General features: G+C 38.8%; 2 protein-coding genes across 9 annotated transcripts in view; one reads left to right on the top strand and one right to left on the bottom strand.

The window, feature by feature from the left end:
- The window catches only part of LOC106088632 (tyrosine-protein phosphatase non-receptor type 4), a 64,569-nt gene extending 48,912 nt beyond the window's left edge, over positions 1-15,657 (bottom strand). For 3 of the 8 annotated variants that reach the window (XM_059361207.1, XM_059361214.1, XM_059361215.1), the window contains exon 1: positions 14,627-15,403. The gene's annotated coding sequence lies outside the window, so the exon portion shown is untranslated. Of the gene's footprint in view, positions 1-14,626; positions 15,404-15,425 lie in introns of those variants that run through there. The other 5 variants (XM_059361208.1, XM_059361209.1, XM_059361210.1 and 2 more) reach the window with 5 other exon arrangements.
- LOC106088633 (uncharacterized) lies at positions 2,937-4,506 on the top strand. The gene has a single exon (XM_013254245.2). The coding sequence runs from the start codon at positions 2,994-2,996 to the stop codon at positions 4,290-4,292; it is 1,299 nt and encodes a 432-aa protein (XP_013109699.1). The 5' UTR covers positions 2,937-2,993; the 3' UTR covers positions 4,293-4,506.
- Positions 15,658-16,110: the final 453 nt, after the last annotated feature.

The following is a 16,110-nucleotide window of genomic DNA, read 5'->3' as shown; positions in this document are numbered from 1 at the left end:
TTCGATTTCGATACGAATTGTGACTGCAGTTTTTCATCAATTTTATAGTGAATTTGAATAATTTTTGTTATAGACTGAGGCGGCAGCCCTTGCCGATGAAGGGCTCCAACATTAATAACTTCAATGCGTAGTTGAAGCGTGTATCGTTTCATTTTTAATAATGGCGTAGTTTCTACTTGTCAAATATCAAAAAATTTAAGATTCTTGCTGGAAAACCCATTATTTGTGTCAATATGTAGTTGTTTAGTAATAATTGATAATAAATTTTGCATTCTTTGTATAGGTTGACAAACGGTCATCTCATATCAAATGACCGGACTTGCACTGGATAATTTTTTGCCTTTTATTTTTGTATGTTGTCCAAGGCTAATATATTCAGTGCTAAAATAAAACGGGGCTTTTAGGTAGTAAACAAGCAACGTAATTATAGGGGGATTATTAATTGACCTTTGATATAACTACATTTAAAATCAGTTTAATTATAAACATGTTCTAGCTAAATTGACAGTTTGTGTGTGCCGACTTTAATAAAAAGAGATAAGTCAACGTCGAAAGATTTTGTTCTAAAAAAAAAACGAAACCAACATTTACATCGTATAACAGTTAGATTAATGTAGCAAATTATTATGCAAATCTTATCATTTTTGACTAAAATATGGCTCTTCGTTATGATTTTCGATATCCACTTCAAGGATCAATACCCCGCCTTAACTTCTTCAGCACCGCCTTCCACGGAGGTGTTCTAAAAATTTAAACTACAAAATCGTTGTTCCATACTTTGGATAACCCATAGGCAGCAATTGATGTTTGCAATACTTTTTGGGTTTATCCTATCATTCAGATATTAACAGTGTTGCTGACACGAAGTGTCACCAATTGATCCCATTTGAAGTAGTCAGAAGGCAACTTATTGTGCCGCCAAAATTAAATACGACATCAGCGGTGGTCATCCCCTTCATATGCTGGCGACATTTGTGAGGTATATTTGGTATGGCAGCCATGTAAAAACTTCTCCACAAAAAGGTGTCGCCCTTTGGCAAGCCGTTCGGACATAGCTATAAAAAGGAGGCCCCTTATCATTGAGCTTAAAACTTGAATCGGACAGCACTCATTGATGCGTGAGAAATATTAGATATATGCACGCGAGTGTTTTTTCATTCACGCGCAAAAAAAAAATTCACGGAACTCTAGTATTGCCATCTGGAAGTTCATTCTACACAGATGGATCAAAGCTAGGGGACAGAGGGCCTGGGGTCTATCCTTTATTTTCGACTGCCTGATCATAATAGGTCCTTCAGGCGGAGATTCGGGCGATCACTGGCTATCGGGGCAATAACAACCAGGATGGTAAGGTCACGAACAGCCTTGGAGTGTAGGAAGGAGATTAACGCATTCTCATTCTGAGGATGGGAAGTTTCACATCGTTTGAAAGCAGAGCTATAACGCAGTAAGGAGGAATGAAAGAATAGACGATATGGCGATGAAGGCCAAAGGACTGCCGTCAATAAACTTGGTTAACAAGAAGCCTTTCGGTTTGACGCAGCGGCCGAGTTAAGGGCGTTAGCGACACTTTGGAGTAGCGAAACGTTCGGTAGGATGACGAAAATCCTATGTCGAGATCCAGATCGTGAGACATCGAGGCTATTACTAAAAGGAAGAGTGAAGGAGATCAGTATAACTTACGCTATCACAACGGGACAGATAAGGACAACGAACTCACCTATGCAGAATAACTGCGCCAAATGACAGCATGTGAGGAAAATGATTAGACTTTGGATCAAATCCTATTGCATTGCCCGGCTTTCGCGGCCCACAGACACCGGCACTTAGGTGGGGTCACTATACCAAAAATGAACCTACCTAGGGGCCCGGTATGGGAGACAATTAGGGATTTTGTAAGTACCATTTTGTAAGTAGCGCAGAATTCCTTACTTAGCATTTGCTTTTTCGAGGTTACTTTTTAGTATTTAGACCGCACAATTACTGACTTAGGTGTATGTCCATAGTGCCAGGGGGTGTATTAATAGAGAAACATAAAGAAATCAGCTGTTTATGTTGTCAGTCGAATGAGAGCAACCCCAAATTAAATTATTATTAGAAATTTATGATTTAACCACCTCTCTCACAACAACTACACAATTATTACGCGTAAAAAATCAGATTTGCTCACATTTAAAGGTTATGTCATACGAAAATAACATGCAGGTGTGGTACCAAAAATGATGAGTCGTATGTAAAGCAGAGTATTCTGCTCAGTTTTCGAAATTGCTGCGAAAAACTTTAACAAAATATCATAATTTTTTTAAACATAATTACTGACTTAATCTTACATTCATATTACACTAGGATTAGTTGTGACTAAGTGCTCCTTTTGAGTCATTGGCATAAAAGGACATTGCATATGTTTTTAGCTTATACATTTTTCTTAAATGGAGTTTGACAGTTGTTCACGTGAAAAACCGAAAAGAGTACCAACCCCAAATTGACAATTTTGGCAAGCATTATAAGTTACATGTGAATACCAAATGTCAATGTCATAAGACAAGAACATGTCGTGTAATAGCGTCTTAAGCGAAATGTTCGGATTCTGTTTGTAAGCAGCACAATTTGTGTGCTATGTCCGTACTCGTTGGCAGTTCCCGCAGGCATAGCTAGCAAACCAATGGCTGCCCAACTTATTTAGCAATTAGCAACACCGGGGGTATTTTTTTACTCATTAAAAAAATCACCAATTCTTATTCTTTCTCTCTTTTCTTATTTTTTATTTGTTCTATACTATTTGTAAATTGTAAGCAGAATTTTCTGTTTCTAAAAAGTTCTCATTGGAATTATTATTAGATAAATTTTCTTTTTTATAGTTAATTGGACTTGGCACATTTTGACTTCAAGGAAATAATTCGCTAAGATAACACGTTATAAAACCCATAAAAGCTTATTGTAAACGCCACTAGTATTTACAACTTTCGCAAGTTCAGATTTTCTTTCATTTCATCATGTCGTTGATAAATGAAGAACAGAAATTGACTAACCTCTTCGACGGCACAGAATGGAATTTATACGATTCAAAGATCCTAGACTTGAGTGCTGGTGCCCCGGATCCTGATTTGCTGCAACACTGTGTAGATATATTTCGCCAGGCTACCGAACACAGTCTTCACCCTGATAAGAAGAGTAATTCATCGCTATTATTTCAGTACGGCCCAAAATCGGGGTTGTATGAAGTTAGGCTTCAGATTGCGAAATATTTTACGCACATGTATGGGAGTGAAGTAAAGTGTGAGGATCTCTTTATTACGTGTGGGGCAACGCAAGGGCTAAATGTAATTTTATCTACACTAGTCGACTTAAATGGATACATATTTGTGGATGAGATCACGTATATGTCAGCTTTGGATGTCATAAGACAATTCAGCTCAATGCACATTATACCAATTAAGTTAAGTGAGGATGGCACTGACTTGGAGGATTTGGAGAAACATTTGAAAGAATACGTCTATAAAGCACAGAAAAAACAATTTTGGGGCATGTATTACACCATACCTATCTTCCACAATCCAACAGGTGTACTATTTTCACCGACTACTTGCAAAGGTTTAATAAAATTGGCCCGAAAATATGATATTCTTATAACATGCGATGATGTCTATAACATATTGAATTACAACGACGAAAATTGCACAAAACGCCTGCTGTCGTACGACAACAAACGTGACAAGGACTATAGGGGCCATGTTGTATCTAATGGAAGCTTCTCCAAAATCATTAGTCCTGGCATACGTTTGGGCTGGTTTGAAGTTCCTCGAAGAATAAAAGATATTTTGGAGTGTAGCGGTATTATTGACAGTGCTGGATGTTTAAACAATTACACTTCGGGCATAGTGGCCAGTTTATTTGAGTTGGGTTTAGCACAGACACATATAAACCGTATGTATGAAACCTACAAAGAACGTATGTTGGCTACATTATCTACTCTGAAAAAGGAACTGCCAGTTGGTTGTAAGATGTCTCACCCAGAAGGTGGGCAGTTCATTTGGATTACATTAGAGAAGGGATGTAGTGCTTCAGAGTTTCTTAAAGTTTGCATGGAAGAAGAGCGGATTTTTTTCCTTATTGGAACTGTATTTACAGTCATACCCGAAAGGGCTTCAAACTGTTTCAGGTTGTCTATTGCTTTCTATAATACAGATAAGTTAGAAGAAGCTGTCAAAAGGATGTGTCGATGCTTGAGGAAGTATTTGAAAAATACAAAAAATGAAATTGTACTTAATAGAGGTGGGACTAAAATTGGTTGAACTGGACACTATCAATAAAATAACACATTCCAGGGCCGGATCAATATGCAAAAGTTTTTATATAAGTGTGATTAACTAACCACTTAAATCTAACCTAACCTAACTTAACCTACAAGCCCAGTACTCACGATATTTTTTGGAACTTTAAGTTTTTTTAATCGAATAAATTTTATAAGAAAATATGTTGGCTATAAATATACTTATTAAACCTTCATTATGGATGCGCTGAATATATAGATTGGTCGGTTTATCATTGTGTGGATATTGGTTTATTTTTTCACAAAATTCTTTGGTCTGTCACTATAAAAATATAATGGGGTATCACAGAAGACAATAAATTGTGGGAAAACATTTACATTTAAATTTTTTCAGCATCCAGGAATGTTGTGCGAGTTGAACATGAATAGCTGCCGGGTGAATGTTGGCCTTGGAGAACGACCGCCACCCATCGCACCTGAAGAAATTGACCTCCCCTCGGCAAATAGATACGGCAGATGCAGCTGCCTCAACCCCTACAGAGCAAAGATTGGTGCCAACGTGAAGGCACAAACCACCTTAGTTGCAGAGTTCCAGGATCTGGATATTCATCAGAACCAAGCAGACGCAACATAAAACAAAACACACTGCTACAACAACAACATCACGGAACGGATAGCTGTGAGCACCACACAGGCTGGAAGACTGATGCCCGATCTGTGTGGTATTCATTGCTGTCACGAGAAGCTTAGCTGCGAACTACCGGTCGAGTCCACAGACTGCGGATAGTGAAATGCTCCATACGGAATAGCCGCAACGAAAGTCGCGGACAATCAGCAGTATCAAGCGGAGAGTCTCACATTTTTTCAAAATCGAAAATTGCCAAAATTTTTCTATAACTGTGAAATTGGTAAGATACCTCAAACTTTTTTTGAAAATTATCGTCGCAATTGGGTGCAGGCGTTGGCCCATAGGCGTTGACATCTAGTTAAAGTCAGAGCTGATTTTTTTGCGGCTTGCCAACACACTGTTTTCAGGCCGATCCTTATCTTTTAAAGCCTGCTTGTCTTTGCGAATATCTTAGTTTTATAGTGATAGTTTTGGCGAACCAGCTTCAGTATTTTGAGAAATTTCTTCTTTTATTTTAATTTAATCTCAAACTATTTTTATGATTTCAACAGGTTATTGTTTGTATCGGTCAGTTGGTTTTAAATGACTTTTATTTCCATAAAATTTTACGCAAATAAATTTAAAAAACAATAAATATTAAACAATAAATATTAAATATTTCAAAAAAATAAATTCTAATTTATTTTTCCGACGAGCCATTTAGGTTCTGCCTAAATGATGCCGCTTTTTTCTCCTCCCATGGCGAAACAATTAATGGTGGTCTCATTTGTTTAACAACCTCAAAGCATATGGTGCAAACCGCCATCAAGATGTAATTTCAAAATTGGCATTGTTCTCAACACAACCAAAGAAATTTGCCCTCGTTTGCATACGTATGCCAGTTAAATGAGAGAAATGGAAACTCAAACAAGGAGAACGTTAAAAAATGGGGCAGTTTGCTGAGAATGCAAACACAGAACTGACATTTTTATACCGTCAAACTGGCCGGCTGTTTTCAGGTGTTCGCGTGAGACCACTTTATTAATCCACCTTGTTCTCCTCCGAACTTTATTAAAATCGATCGAAAATCCGATTTTGAAGGAAAGGATGTCCGGTAAAAATTAAATCCAACTATTGCCGTATATGGCTATAATTTGCATAATTTATTTGAGATAAAAAAGAAAAGGTGATGAATCTAGAAATCAGAATTACGAAGAGATTTCCACGTTATTGCAGTTGTAAACTTTTGTCTTTCTTTGACAACTAATTTTTACTCTGTAGATGAAATAAATAAATCAATAATGGCAACAACCGCAGTTGCAATATAAAACTTGTTCTCAATCATAAAAGTCTGCCGACTAATATTATTTTAACACATTTTTTTTCTTAAGGTGGGTATTAAGCTCCTTTCATTGTAAATTTTTTTTTGGAAGAAAATCAACAATTCAAAATGTTAATTTTAAAATTTTTTAAAAATATTTCACTCTACACCTACCTGCACCTCACCTACACAACTTATAAATTTCTTCTAGAAGCAATGGTGCTTGCTATTGACTTATAGATTTCGATCCTAATTCACTATGATATCAATTGCCTTAAATACTGTATTTTGAAATTCCAAGGAAAAAAGAAATTGTTTCATTTGAAATAATTATTTTAAAATGTAAATCTGGGTGACTCGGTCTTTAAAGAAAATGTCATTAACCCATTAAAAACGAAAGAGTAGAAAAATACCCAACAATGGAGCTGCCTTAGAATAATTCCAGCTCAAGCTAAGAAAGAGGTATCCTAATGAAATTGGGATTGGCTACTAGTAAAAAATAAGTTATCCCCTGATATAATGTCATGTTTTGGGGGAAATTGGCTTGTCGAAATTCGGCAATTTTTTCCATTCAAAAAAATCCAACAAAAATTTTTCTCAAAATTCTTAAAAATTTCTTGAATCCATTTTAGAGCCTTGTTGCATTTGATGGTTTCTATATATAAAAAATAAATTTATGGCGATAAGTCAGCAAGTGCTATTTTATCTGAATGTAATTAAATCCACCTTTCTTCGCTAAATGGTGATAAAATATTAAAAGCATGATTTTTTTTATTATAAATACATTGTGGCTGAGGAAATAAAAGAATAGCTTCTTTTTCAAAAATGTCTAAAATTTTTTTTATTTTTTCTTTAAAAAAATTGTCGTTAAATGAATTAAAAAATAACTACGTCAATATAAATGCTCTAAATTATAAATATATGAAATTTCATCCAAATTGGACAAGGGAGTCGAGGATTAAGCGTAATGGGTTAAAATTTGGTCTTTAAAGACATTTATTAAAAATTGTTTATAGAAAAAATGTAGGAAAATGTTTATGTTTGAAAAGATTTTATTGAAATTCATCGAAATCTTTCTTTAAAAAAATCGAGGATGCCCGGGCCTGAGCAAAATTTAAAAAAAAAGTCTTTTAAGTTTTATCCTTACATAAAAAAAAAAATCATTTTGTATTTTATTTTGTGATTTTTCATTTTGTTTCTATTTTAGAAAAAAAAAATAAATAAAAATTTGGGGCCGGGTTGTTTGGGGCCGAGAATGTTACGCTGAATTATAAGAATTGTGTCTTTAGGAGAAACTGTGATGAAGTTTCGTCTTTAAAAATATTACCTGAAATTTCGTCTTTAAAAAAATTCATTAAAATTTGTTTAGAAAAATATCATTAAATATTTGAATTTGTTCTCTCTGTAAAATATTATAAATATGAAATTTTGTCATTTTAAAAAGTTTTACTAAAATGTTTTTACATGGCATAGAAGATTTGTCTTGATTTTGTCTATAGAAAAAAAAATAGTTTAATTTAATCTTACGAGGGTTGTCTCTTATATTTCGGGATTGGACAACCCTTGTGTTGCAATCTGCGCACTGAGGTTATGCGTACTCAACTGTTCACAGTAACTTAAAAGATTCATCTCGCCCAAACAATAGAATTAAATCGTAAACATTTTCGTACGAAAATTTTTACAACTTTCGACGTGGATTAACTCAACAGTAACTGTGCATCGATAAACTTAATTCAATTTTTGGCGATCAAGGTCCATCAAGGACCAGTGTTTATCGATGGTATGATGAATTCAACCGAGGTGGTAGTTCACTCCAAGACTAATTTCGTGAAGGTCGTCCAAAATCAATTGATGTTCCAAAAACCATTGATGCTGTGCGCCAACTGATATTGCAAGATCATCATGTGATCTATCGTGAGATTGAGACAACTTTAAAAGGCTCGAGTCAATTGGTCGAGAGAAATGCTTCAAAAATACGAAAGAACTGTAGTTTTGAGCACTGAAAACATCGATTTGATGAGTCATCCGCTTCACAGTCCTGACTTGGCCCGGAAAGACTTCTTTCTATTCCCTTTCGTAAAAAACAAAATGAGAGGTCAACGTTTTTCGGCACCTGAAGAAGCGGTTGATGCGTTCAGAATGCATGTTTTGGAGATACATCAATCAGAATGACAAAAGTGCTTCAAAAATTGGCTCAAACGCATGCGACAAACGAACTCTGCGACGAATATGGGGTGCGTCCACAAGGATCTGGGTCTGAGTCGAGTGGGTCTGGCCGTGCAGTTTAACAGGTGACGTGTATCGTGCGGTCCCTGGTTACAATCGGGACATACATCTTGCACGTCGGCATCAATCCTTGCTATGTAGGAGTTGAGGCGGCTGCATCTGCCGGAACGTAATTGAGCCAGAACTACTCTGGTCTGCTGGGGGAGGTTGATTTCTTAGGGTGCAAAGCGGGGCGTTCGTTCTCCAAGGACTACATTCACCCGGTAGCCAATTACCGCATCTGCTACCGTGTCTGCATGAATGTTCTTTAGACCTGCTTGATATGCCGCTTCATCTAAAGGTTCTCTCTTGTAGCGCTGAACCTCACGCTCTAGATCATGTAGATCTACATTAAGGCTTCCGGGCGGTGGATACACGTTGTGTAGCTCTATCTCGGCAGTACCGGATCTGACTGCTATCCCCATGCATTCCATAGAGATGATGGAAGATCATTCAAGCAAAGAACGAACAGCAATAGACCTAAATGGCTGCCCTGTGGAACATCAGAATAAGCAGTTATACCCTTGGAAAGAATATTGTCAAAGTAAACTTTCTGTATATGATCTTGTTAGTAAGAAGCTATCCAATTCAAAAGAACAGATGGGTAACCCATTATATTAAGTTTTAACAGTAATAAATAATACCCCACAGTATCGAAAGCCTTACTAAAAGCAGTGTAAATTACATCCGTTTGAAATCTGTTTACAAAACCATTATATGCATGACACTTCAGTTCTAATAGGTTGGTCAATGTCGACCTCCCCTTAACAAACCCGTGTTGGTAGGGTGAAATAATTGGTGTGACAAAATGGGCTATCCTACGAAAAACCAGCATTTCAAACAGCTTTGGCGTTGCACTTTAATTCGCAATACCCCTATAATTTTCAATAATACATCTGCTACCATTTTTATGCAAAGGAATTATATAACTTGAACTACAGGAATGAGGAAAATATCCTGAAGAAAATGAATCATTGAATATGGCCTATATAACTCGGAGGCACAAGATTTACGAATGTTCGCCGGTACACCATCCCGCCCTGGTGTCTTGGAATTCAGCACCTCATCCTCAGTAAGAATAATCAGTTGAAAATTATTCAACCTATTAATGTCATAAGCATATCTGGAACAGAAAGACAATTTGTTATAACTAATTTGGAAAAAGTCTGCAAACATATCGCTATCTCCGAATCGTCAGACGATTCCCTACAATCAAGCTTCATGCAACTAGGCAATTCCCGAACCTCCTTATTAGAATTCACAAACTTATAAAAGCTACTGAGATTACTGTAAAGATAATTCCTCATCCTGACAAGATAATCAGAATAACATGTTATGTTCTCAGTGTTGTACTTAGCCCTCGTTCTCGAATAATTGTTATATTTCAAAGTGTACTTTTGACATTACACAAGCGTCTCAGATACGAGGTAGACCATGTTGGTCCCCTTTCAGAATGAGACCTCACAGTGGAAACAGATATTTTGAAAGCATCATTTAGAACATTATAAAAAGACGAAATTTACAAATCCAAATCGCAATCAGAAACCCAATAAATGCCGAATAAAATCGATCGCAGCAGATCAAAGATAATACTGCCAAAATTAAATTTAAATCCCGTATCCTTTACTGGAAGATCTTTCATCAAATCACGCGCAACTGAACTTCAACAGACATAGTTGGATGGTATCCATCCTCGGGTTCCGCAAATGGCAAACATCTACATAAAGAGAAGTCCATGATCGAGGTAAACACCAGGTCCAAAATCCTATCCCTTACATTACGAATGTTATTCATCTGAAACAAGCACTGGTCAAAATTGTTCTCCCAGAATGTATCCATACCAATTGAAGAAGCCATTGATGAAACATGCACATAGCTAACTGCTTTCTCTTTCGAGACCTTTGTTTTTGCCTACTCTTGGAAAGTAGATATGAATTTGTGTTTACTCGTAATTTTTGTGTTTGGGATGCACTCACACCCAACATATCGTCCATGTGTAGCGTATTGAACCCATAAACGATTTCGATGAAACTTGGAACAGTGTGTTTTGATAGACCCACACCTTTTTGTTGAATGTGGTCTAGATCGGACCATATCGACCATAGCTGCCATATAGATTGATTTCCCGAAATAGAGTATTGAATCCATAAAAGGAGCATATTTCTTCCGATTTCGAAGAAATTTGAAACAGTGAGTGAAACGTCAGGCGCTGTGGTCCTTTATGGGCAACATCTGCCGTTTCTTTTGATTTTCATAATTAGCAAAAAGCGTCCATAGGAAAGATAAACTTTGGACGAGAACCAAGAACAACAAAATTGGCGGAATGTGCAGATGTAATGAAAAATATTTTTAATATTTTACATTCTGTAACCATATTACATTTAGCGAATAAATGTCCCATACATTACACATTACCAATTACCAGTTAGTTTTCAACTTATTCCGAAAGCTTATCGGATTCGGCGCTAGCCGTGCTATTCTAAAATGTAACCTCATTTTCATGTGGAGGTAGCGATCCTCATCAAGCTCCTGTAGGTGAGCAAGCTCGTTCCGGTCCAAAGGACCGATCGCCGCGGGAACAGGTTGGCCATTGGTTATTTAAAGGCGCCAATAAATCGCCTTGTCATATCGAGCATCATAGGTACTCGGTATTTGTGCAAGAGCCAGTGCCACCCGACCTCCCACTTAGACTCTCCACTCGATACAGCTGCAGTTACAGCTACTCCGTATGAAGCATTCCACCATCCGCAACCCGTTGACGTGCCCGGTAGCACGCAGCTAAGCTTCTCGTGACAGCAGAGAGTCACATCTAACGCCTTCTCCCTAATTCTTTTAACAAAGGCAGCGGTTTTACCAATATTAAGTGTTACTGCAAATTTTTCCCATGAACATTCCACTAAGAAACAGGGGTAAATTTCTCACATATCAATGAATGCAGTACGATTCAAGCTAAGCTCAACGATAAGGGGCCTCCATTTTATAACCGAATCCGAACGGCGTGCCGCAGTGCGACACCTCTTTGGAGAGAAGTTTTACATAGCATAGTACCTCACAAATGTTGCAAGCATAAGGAAGGGATAACCACCGCTGAAAATTTTTTTCTGATGGTCCCGCTAGGCGTTCAGCGTCATAGGAGGATATGCTATCTTCTGCGCTACGGTGGCCTCCAGTGTTATTAAGTGTAATTAGGTCGTGAGAATTCAAGAACTCTGCCAGGGCTTGGATCCGCTTATTAGTGTTGGTACTACCCCACTAAATGTGGTGAGAGTTCGCAACGCACCCTATTAGTACCTCGTTTGCTGTCTGTTTTGCTTTCCTCTCCAACTGTTAAAGGCCCGACGTAGGTGGCAGTGTCGGAGAGTCGAAAGGCAGATAAAGTGATGCTAGGTATGCTCCCACGTCTCCCTGTCTCATCACTATTGCATCCGATGTTGACAACTCTGGGGAAAATATATATTGAAAATTTTTAAGGCAAATAACACAGGTAATCGGCCAGTGTTAGCATAGAATAATAGTAGTTGGTATGGTTCAGTCCAGAAAGTTTGTTCCGGGTCGTCCATGGCTCCTGAATCAAGGCAATGTGAATCTTGCCCTTGCTGATTTTCTCCATCAGTGCATGTGTAGCTATCTCACTCCTGTGGGGGTTTATCTGGATTGCCTCAATCATTGGTTCTTCAGTAAATGGGCATCTTGGGAGTGGGTGATGGTCTCATCGTCCGCTCCCTGATCATTAGGCTGCATTGAATCTCCTGTCACTGCACTGCGTGATGTTTCAGTATTAGTTTATATGCCTATCCTATTCTCCCGAATCTTTATAAAGTCGGTATAGTTCCATCTTCGGGTCCCTGTTCGTTAGGCTGTCTTGAGTTTCCAGTCCCTGTATTGCGTGATGTTTCAATACTAGAATCTTTGCCTATCTTAGTCTTCCAAATCTTAAGTAAATGGTCTTCTTGGGAGTAAGTGATGGTACCATCGTCGGCTCCCTGTTTGCTAGGCAGCATTGAGACTCCTGTCGATGCGCTGCCTAATGTTAGGACCTTTACTAGATCTTCCTAGTCTTCCGAATCTTAAAGTCGGTAATGGATCCGTCGCCGGGACCCTGTTTGTTTGGCTGTGTTGGGTTTGTAGCCACTGCACTACCTGATATTTTAGTATTAGGATCTTTGTTTATCCTAGTCTTTCCAATATTGAGAGAGGCGGTAATTGTCTCGTCGTCCGCCCCTGTTCGTTGGGCTCAATAGCCACCAGCCGCTGCATGACCTGATGTCTCAACATGAGGATTTCTGCCTATCCTAGTCTTCCCAATTGTGAAAAAGACAGCCTTGCTCCCGTAGTGCGCCAAGCCTTAAGTCTTATCCAAACTCGTCACGGAGACTTGTTCAATTCCAACCATAAGCAAAGTTCCTTCCTCCTTCTCCTCCCTGTGGAAGACCTCCCACTTCTCTGCGACCAAGCATTGATTTTGCATACCCAAGAACCCGAAAATACGTTCTGTCACAAATGAACTGTCCAATACCTTGATGAAGACCGTCGCCTTTGTGAGCTGGGGGATGTCCATCTTTCTCACCAGGTCGAGCTTTGCGTCTTCCCAGGGAGCGTGGACACCTCTGACGAGCTGTTTGACGGTATCAATACATTTCGCCGACGCCAAACGCAGCGTTGTATGTTTGGACCCTCAACAGAGTTCCACACATGTTCGAAAATCCGTTCGTTAACCTGATCCTCCACTTAGGACCGATGATCTGGTGGAATCCTACGGGATGCACCCCGATATTGATGCCTGCTTAAGTTAGTTCAACTCTGTTGTGTTTCTCTGCCACTCTGGCGTAAGAGGGCGGCTCCTTACCGTTATCAGAGAGAATTTTCCCTTTCTGTGATGGCTGTGGCCTCCTTTTGGAAGTCACATTCCTCCATGAAGACTCAGGGCCTGTGTGCGCTTCCTTCGTTCCTTTTCCGACTTTGTCTACCTTCGCAGAACACTGTCTGGAGTCTCCATTGCGGGATGGCTGGCTTTGTTTTCTCAGAGTACTTGCAAGCGGGGAGATCTTTTTCTTCTTCAGCATTTTTGCAATGTTATGCTCTTCGGGAAATCTGATTCTTTTTTCAGCTTCCAACTAGGAATGTCAGTTCTATGCCTTCCAGCATCCTGCACTTTCGCTCTATTGCGCTGCCGGTACGTACTCCTCTGTCTCCTTCGTTGTGCATCGGATCGCTTTCTCGGTCTGCTTCTAAGCTTAGCCCTCATCTCTCGATTCGGTTTCAATGACTGTTTCATTGACAATGTCGCTGTCTGAATTCAAGTCGGATCACCACATTAACTTAAAGGCTGGGGACGAACTGTGCATCCTTCTGGTTTATCCGTCTCTCCCTCGCTAAGTAGTCTGACGACTAGTTGTGCGCCAAGGCACCCACACCTATAGGAGGGGAGGACAACATGCTACGATCTGACGCCACCGCCGTAGCTGTTGAGTATTTGGAGGGTATAGTTGTAGCCACATTTCCATGTGGAGGTGGCGTTCCTCGTCAAGCTCTTATAGGACAGGTTAGCAAACTCGTTCCGGTCTATACAACCGATCGCCATGGAAACATGTTGGCCTTTGGTTATTTAAAGGCGCCAATATCCCGCCTTGTCGTATCGAGCATCATAGGCAGTAAGTATTTAAGCAAGAGCCGGTGCTACCCGGCCTCTCATTGAGACTCTCCATTCGATACCGCTGATTGTCCGCAACTGCTGTTGCAACTACTCCGTATGGAGCATTCCACTATCCGCAACCTGTGGACGCGCCCGGTAACTTCCAGCTAAGCTTTTCGTAGGTTCAATACATATTGACGAGATCAACCATTCCTTGGGGAAATCGGTAGCTACGACTGTACAAAAATGGTGAATGGAGCGAATGGTATTGCAGGAATCCGAGATACGACTAAAGTAAGGAAAAGGATTTAGGCGATCCCATTGTAGTAGGTTTCTGGGAATGGCATAAAAAATAAACTTCTTCCTTCCCTTCTGCTGCAGATGCAACAGCAACAGTTCCTTCTTAACAAATAACTTCGGTGTGTGAAAAAGAAGGGAAAAACTTTCAATGGTGTTGTATGGCCATTGTTCGCAAAGAGAATCGAAAATATTAACCAACTTAACTATCACATAGGTAGGGGCTTAACTTACCGTTTTGATATGTTCGTTCTGGCATTTCACAGTCCAAAAAATATTTTTCTTCGGGTGTACTGTAACACAATATTGCTGTCAATCATATTCGATTTCTTTCTTTTGTTTTTTTAATTCCACTTATGTATGTGGGGTGGGATGGGCAGTGAACGAGCGTAAATGATACAAGTTCGACAAATTTCATTATTCTTGAATGCTCATTAGTAATTTGTTTCACATTCGGAGATCATCAAGTCCTTCATTTCTTGCGCATAGTAGATGGTTGGCTTCAAGAACAAATTGAAGCATTGAGCGAATGAATACTGATAATAATGACGAAGAACGCATAAAGAAAAAGAAGATGACAACCGGAAGATTTAAATGCGGGTTAAGGGATACAATGTGTGATGCTTGATGCTGCGATGTTGTTGCTGTTGTCTAAATATTTAAAGAAAATATTCATGCAAAACAGGAGAATCGCTGGTAAAAACTTGACATGTTGGTGCACTAAAGAGTTGCAAAGGGTATCAAGGATATTTATTTATAACTTATAATGAACAGAGACAACACTAAAAATAAATCAAGCGAGCAGATAAAACGGCAGGCAGTGACGAAGATGAGTAATCGCGTAAGTACTTGACAAGACCAAGCAAAATAATTACGCGAAATTTTTTGACATTTTCTTTGTTAATTTTGAGTTTTGTTCTGATATGTATCAGTTTGTAATGTGAATAGATTGTTTTATTTTTCCTCCATGCTTCAAGTACTTTCATTCAAGATCTCGTTTCTCACTTTTTTTCTCACTTTTTCTTTCACCCACCTTTTCACCCGGATGGAAAAAGACGTCACTTCTAAATATTGAAAAATGGTTTTTTACTTTTCTATATTACAACTAAGCGGAAAAGGATATGCGACGCCGCGAAGGATAAGAAAAATAAAGATTAGGCATTAAAAAACAAAAATTCTTCGAAATCGGAAAGTTGGTTAATATTTTTACAAGCGCGATGGCGAAGTTGGTGATACATCAAATCAGACAATAAAGGCGTTCCGAAATTTTCGTTGGCGGCTCACTAGTCCCCCCAAGCCGACTGAATTTTTAAATACGCTGCCAGTACGCTTCATTCTGCTCTTTGTCCCCTTCACATATTAAGATCAGTTGTTCAGCTATTCACGACACACAACTGATACTATCGGGTCATGACATAATTACCACGTTGTGAACCGTTAACAACTGAGTACAATTTTTTCTCGCGAAGTGCACTATCTGCCAATGATTTTTGGTTGTGTGTGTATATTATAGTTAAGAACAAACGAAAAATGGCGCGAACTAGTACCAAACTCGGAGTTGCACTAATCACTGATTTTGACAGCTAATGCACTCAATATTTTGTTGTTGGGCAACTGCCAATACCTGTAACCGAATATATCTTGCTATCGGGTGGAACTGGCAAAATATAGATGGCACTATCGATATTTTATATTTTGTATGAATATCAATTGATATT

The sequence above is a fragment of the Stomoxys calcitrans genome, chromosome 1 (genome assembly GCF_963082655.1).
Source record: "Stomoxys calcitrans chromosome 1, idStoCalc2.1, whole genome shotgun sequence".
NCBI lineage: Eukaryota > Metazoa > Arthropoda > Insecta > Diptera > Muscidae > Stomoxys > Stomoxys calcitrans.
Note: the sequence above shows the minus strand (reverse complement) of the source record. Positions and strands in the feature narration are given on the sequence as shown.

Excerpts from the sequence above, each read along its gene's own strand:
- LOC106088633 (XM_013254245.2), top strand. The coding sequence starts at position 2,994 with ATGTCGTTGATAAATGAAGAACAGAAATTGACTAACCTCTTCGACGGC.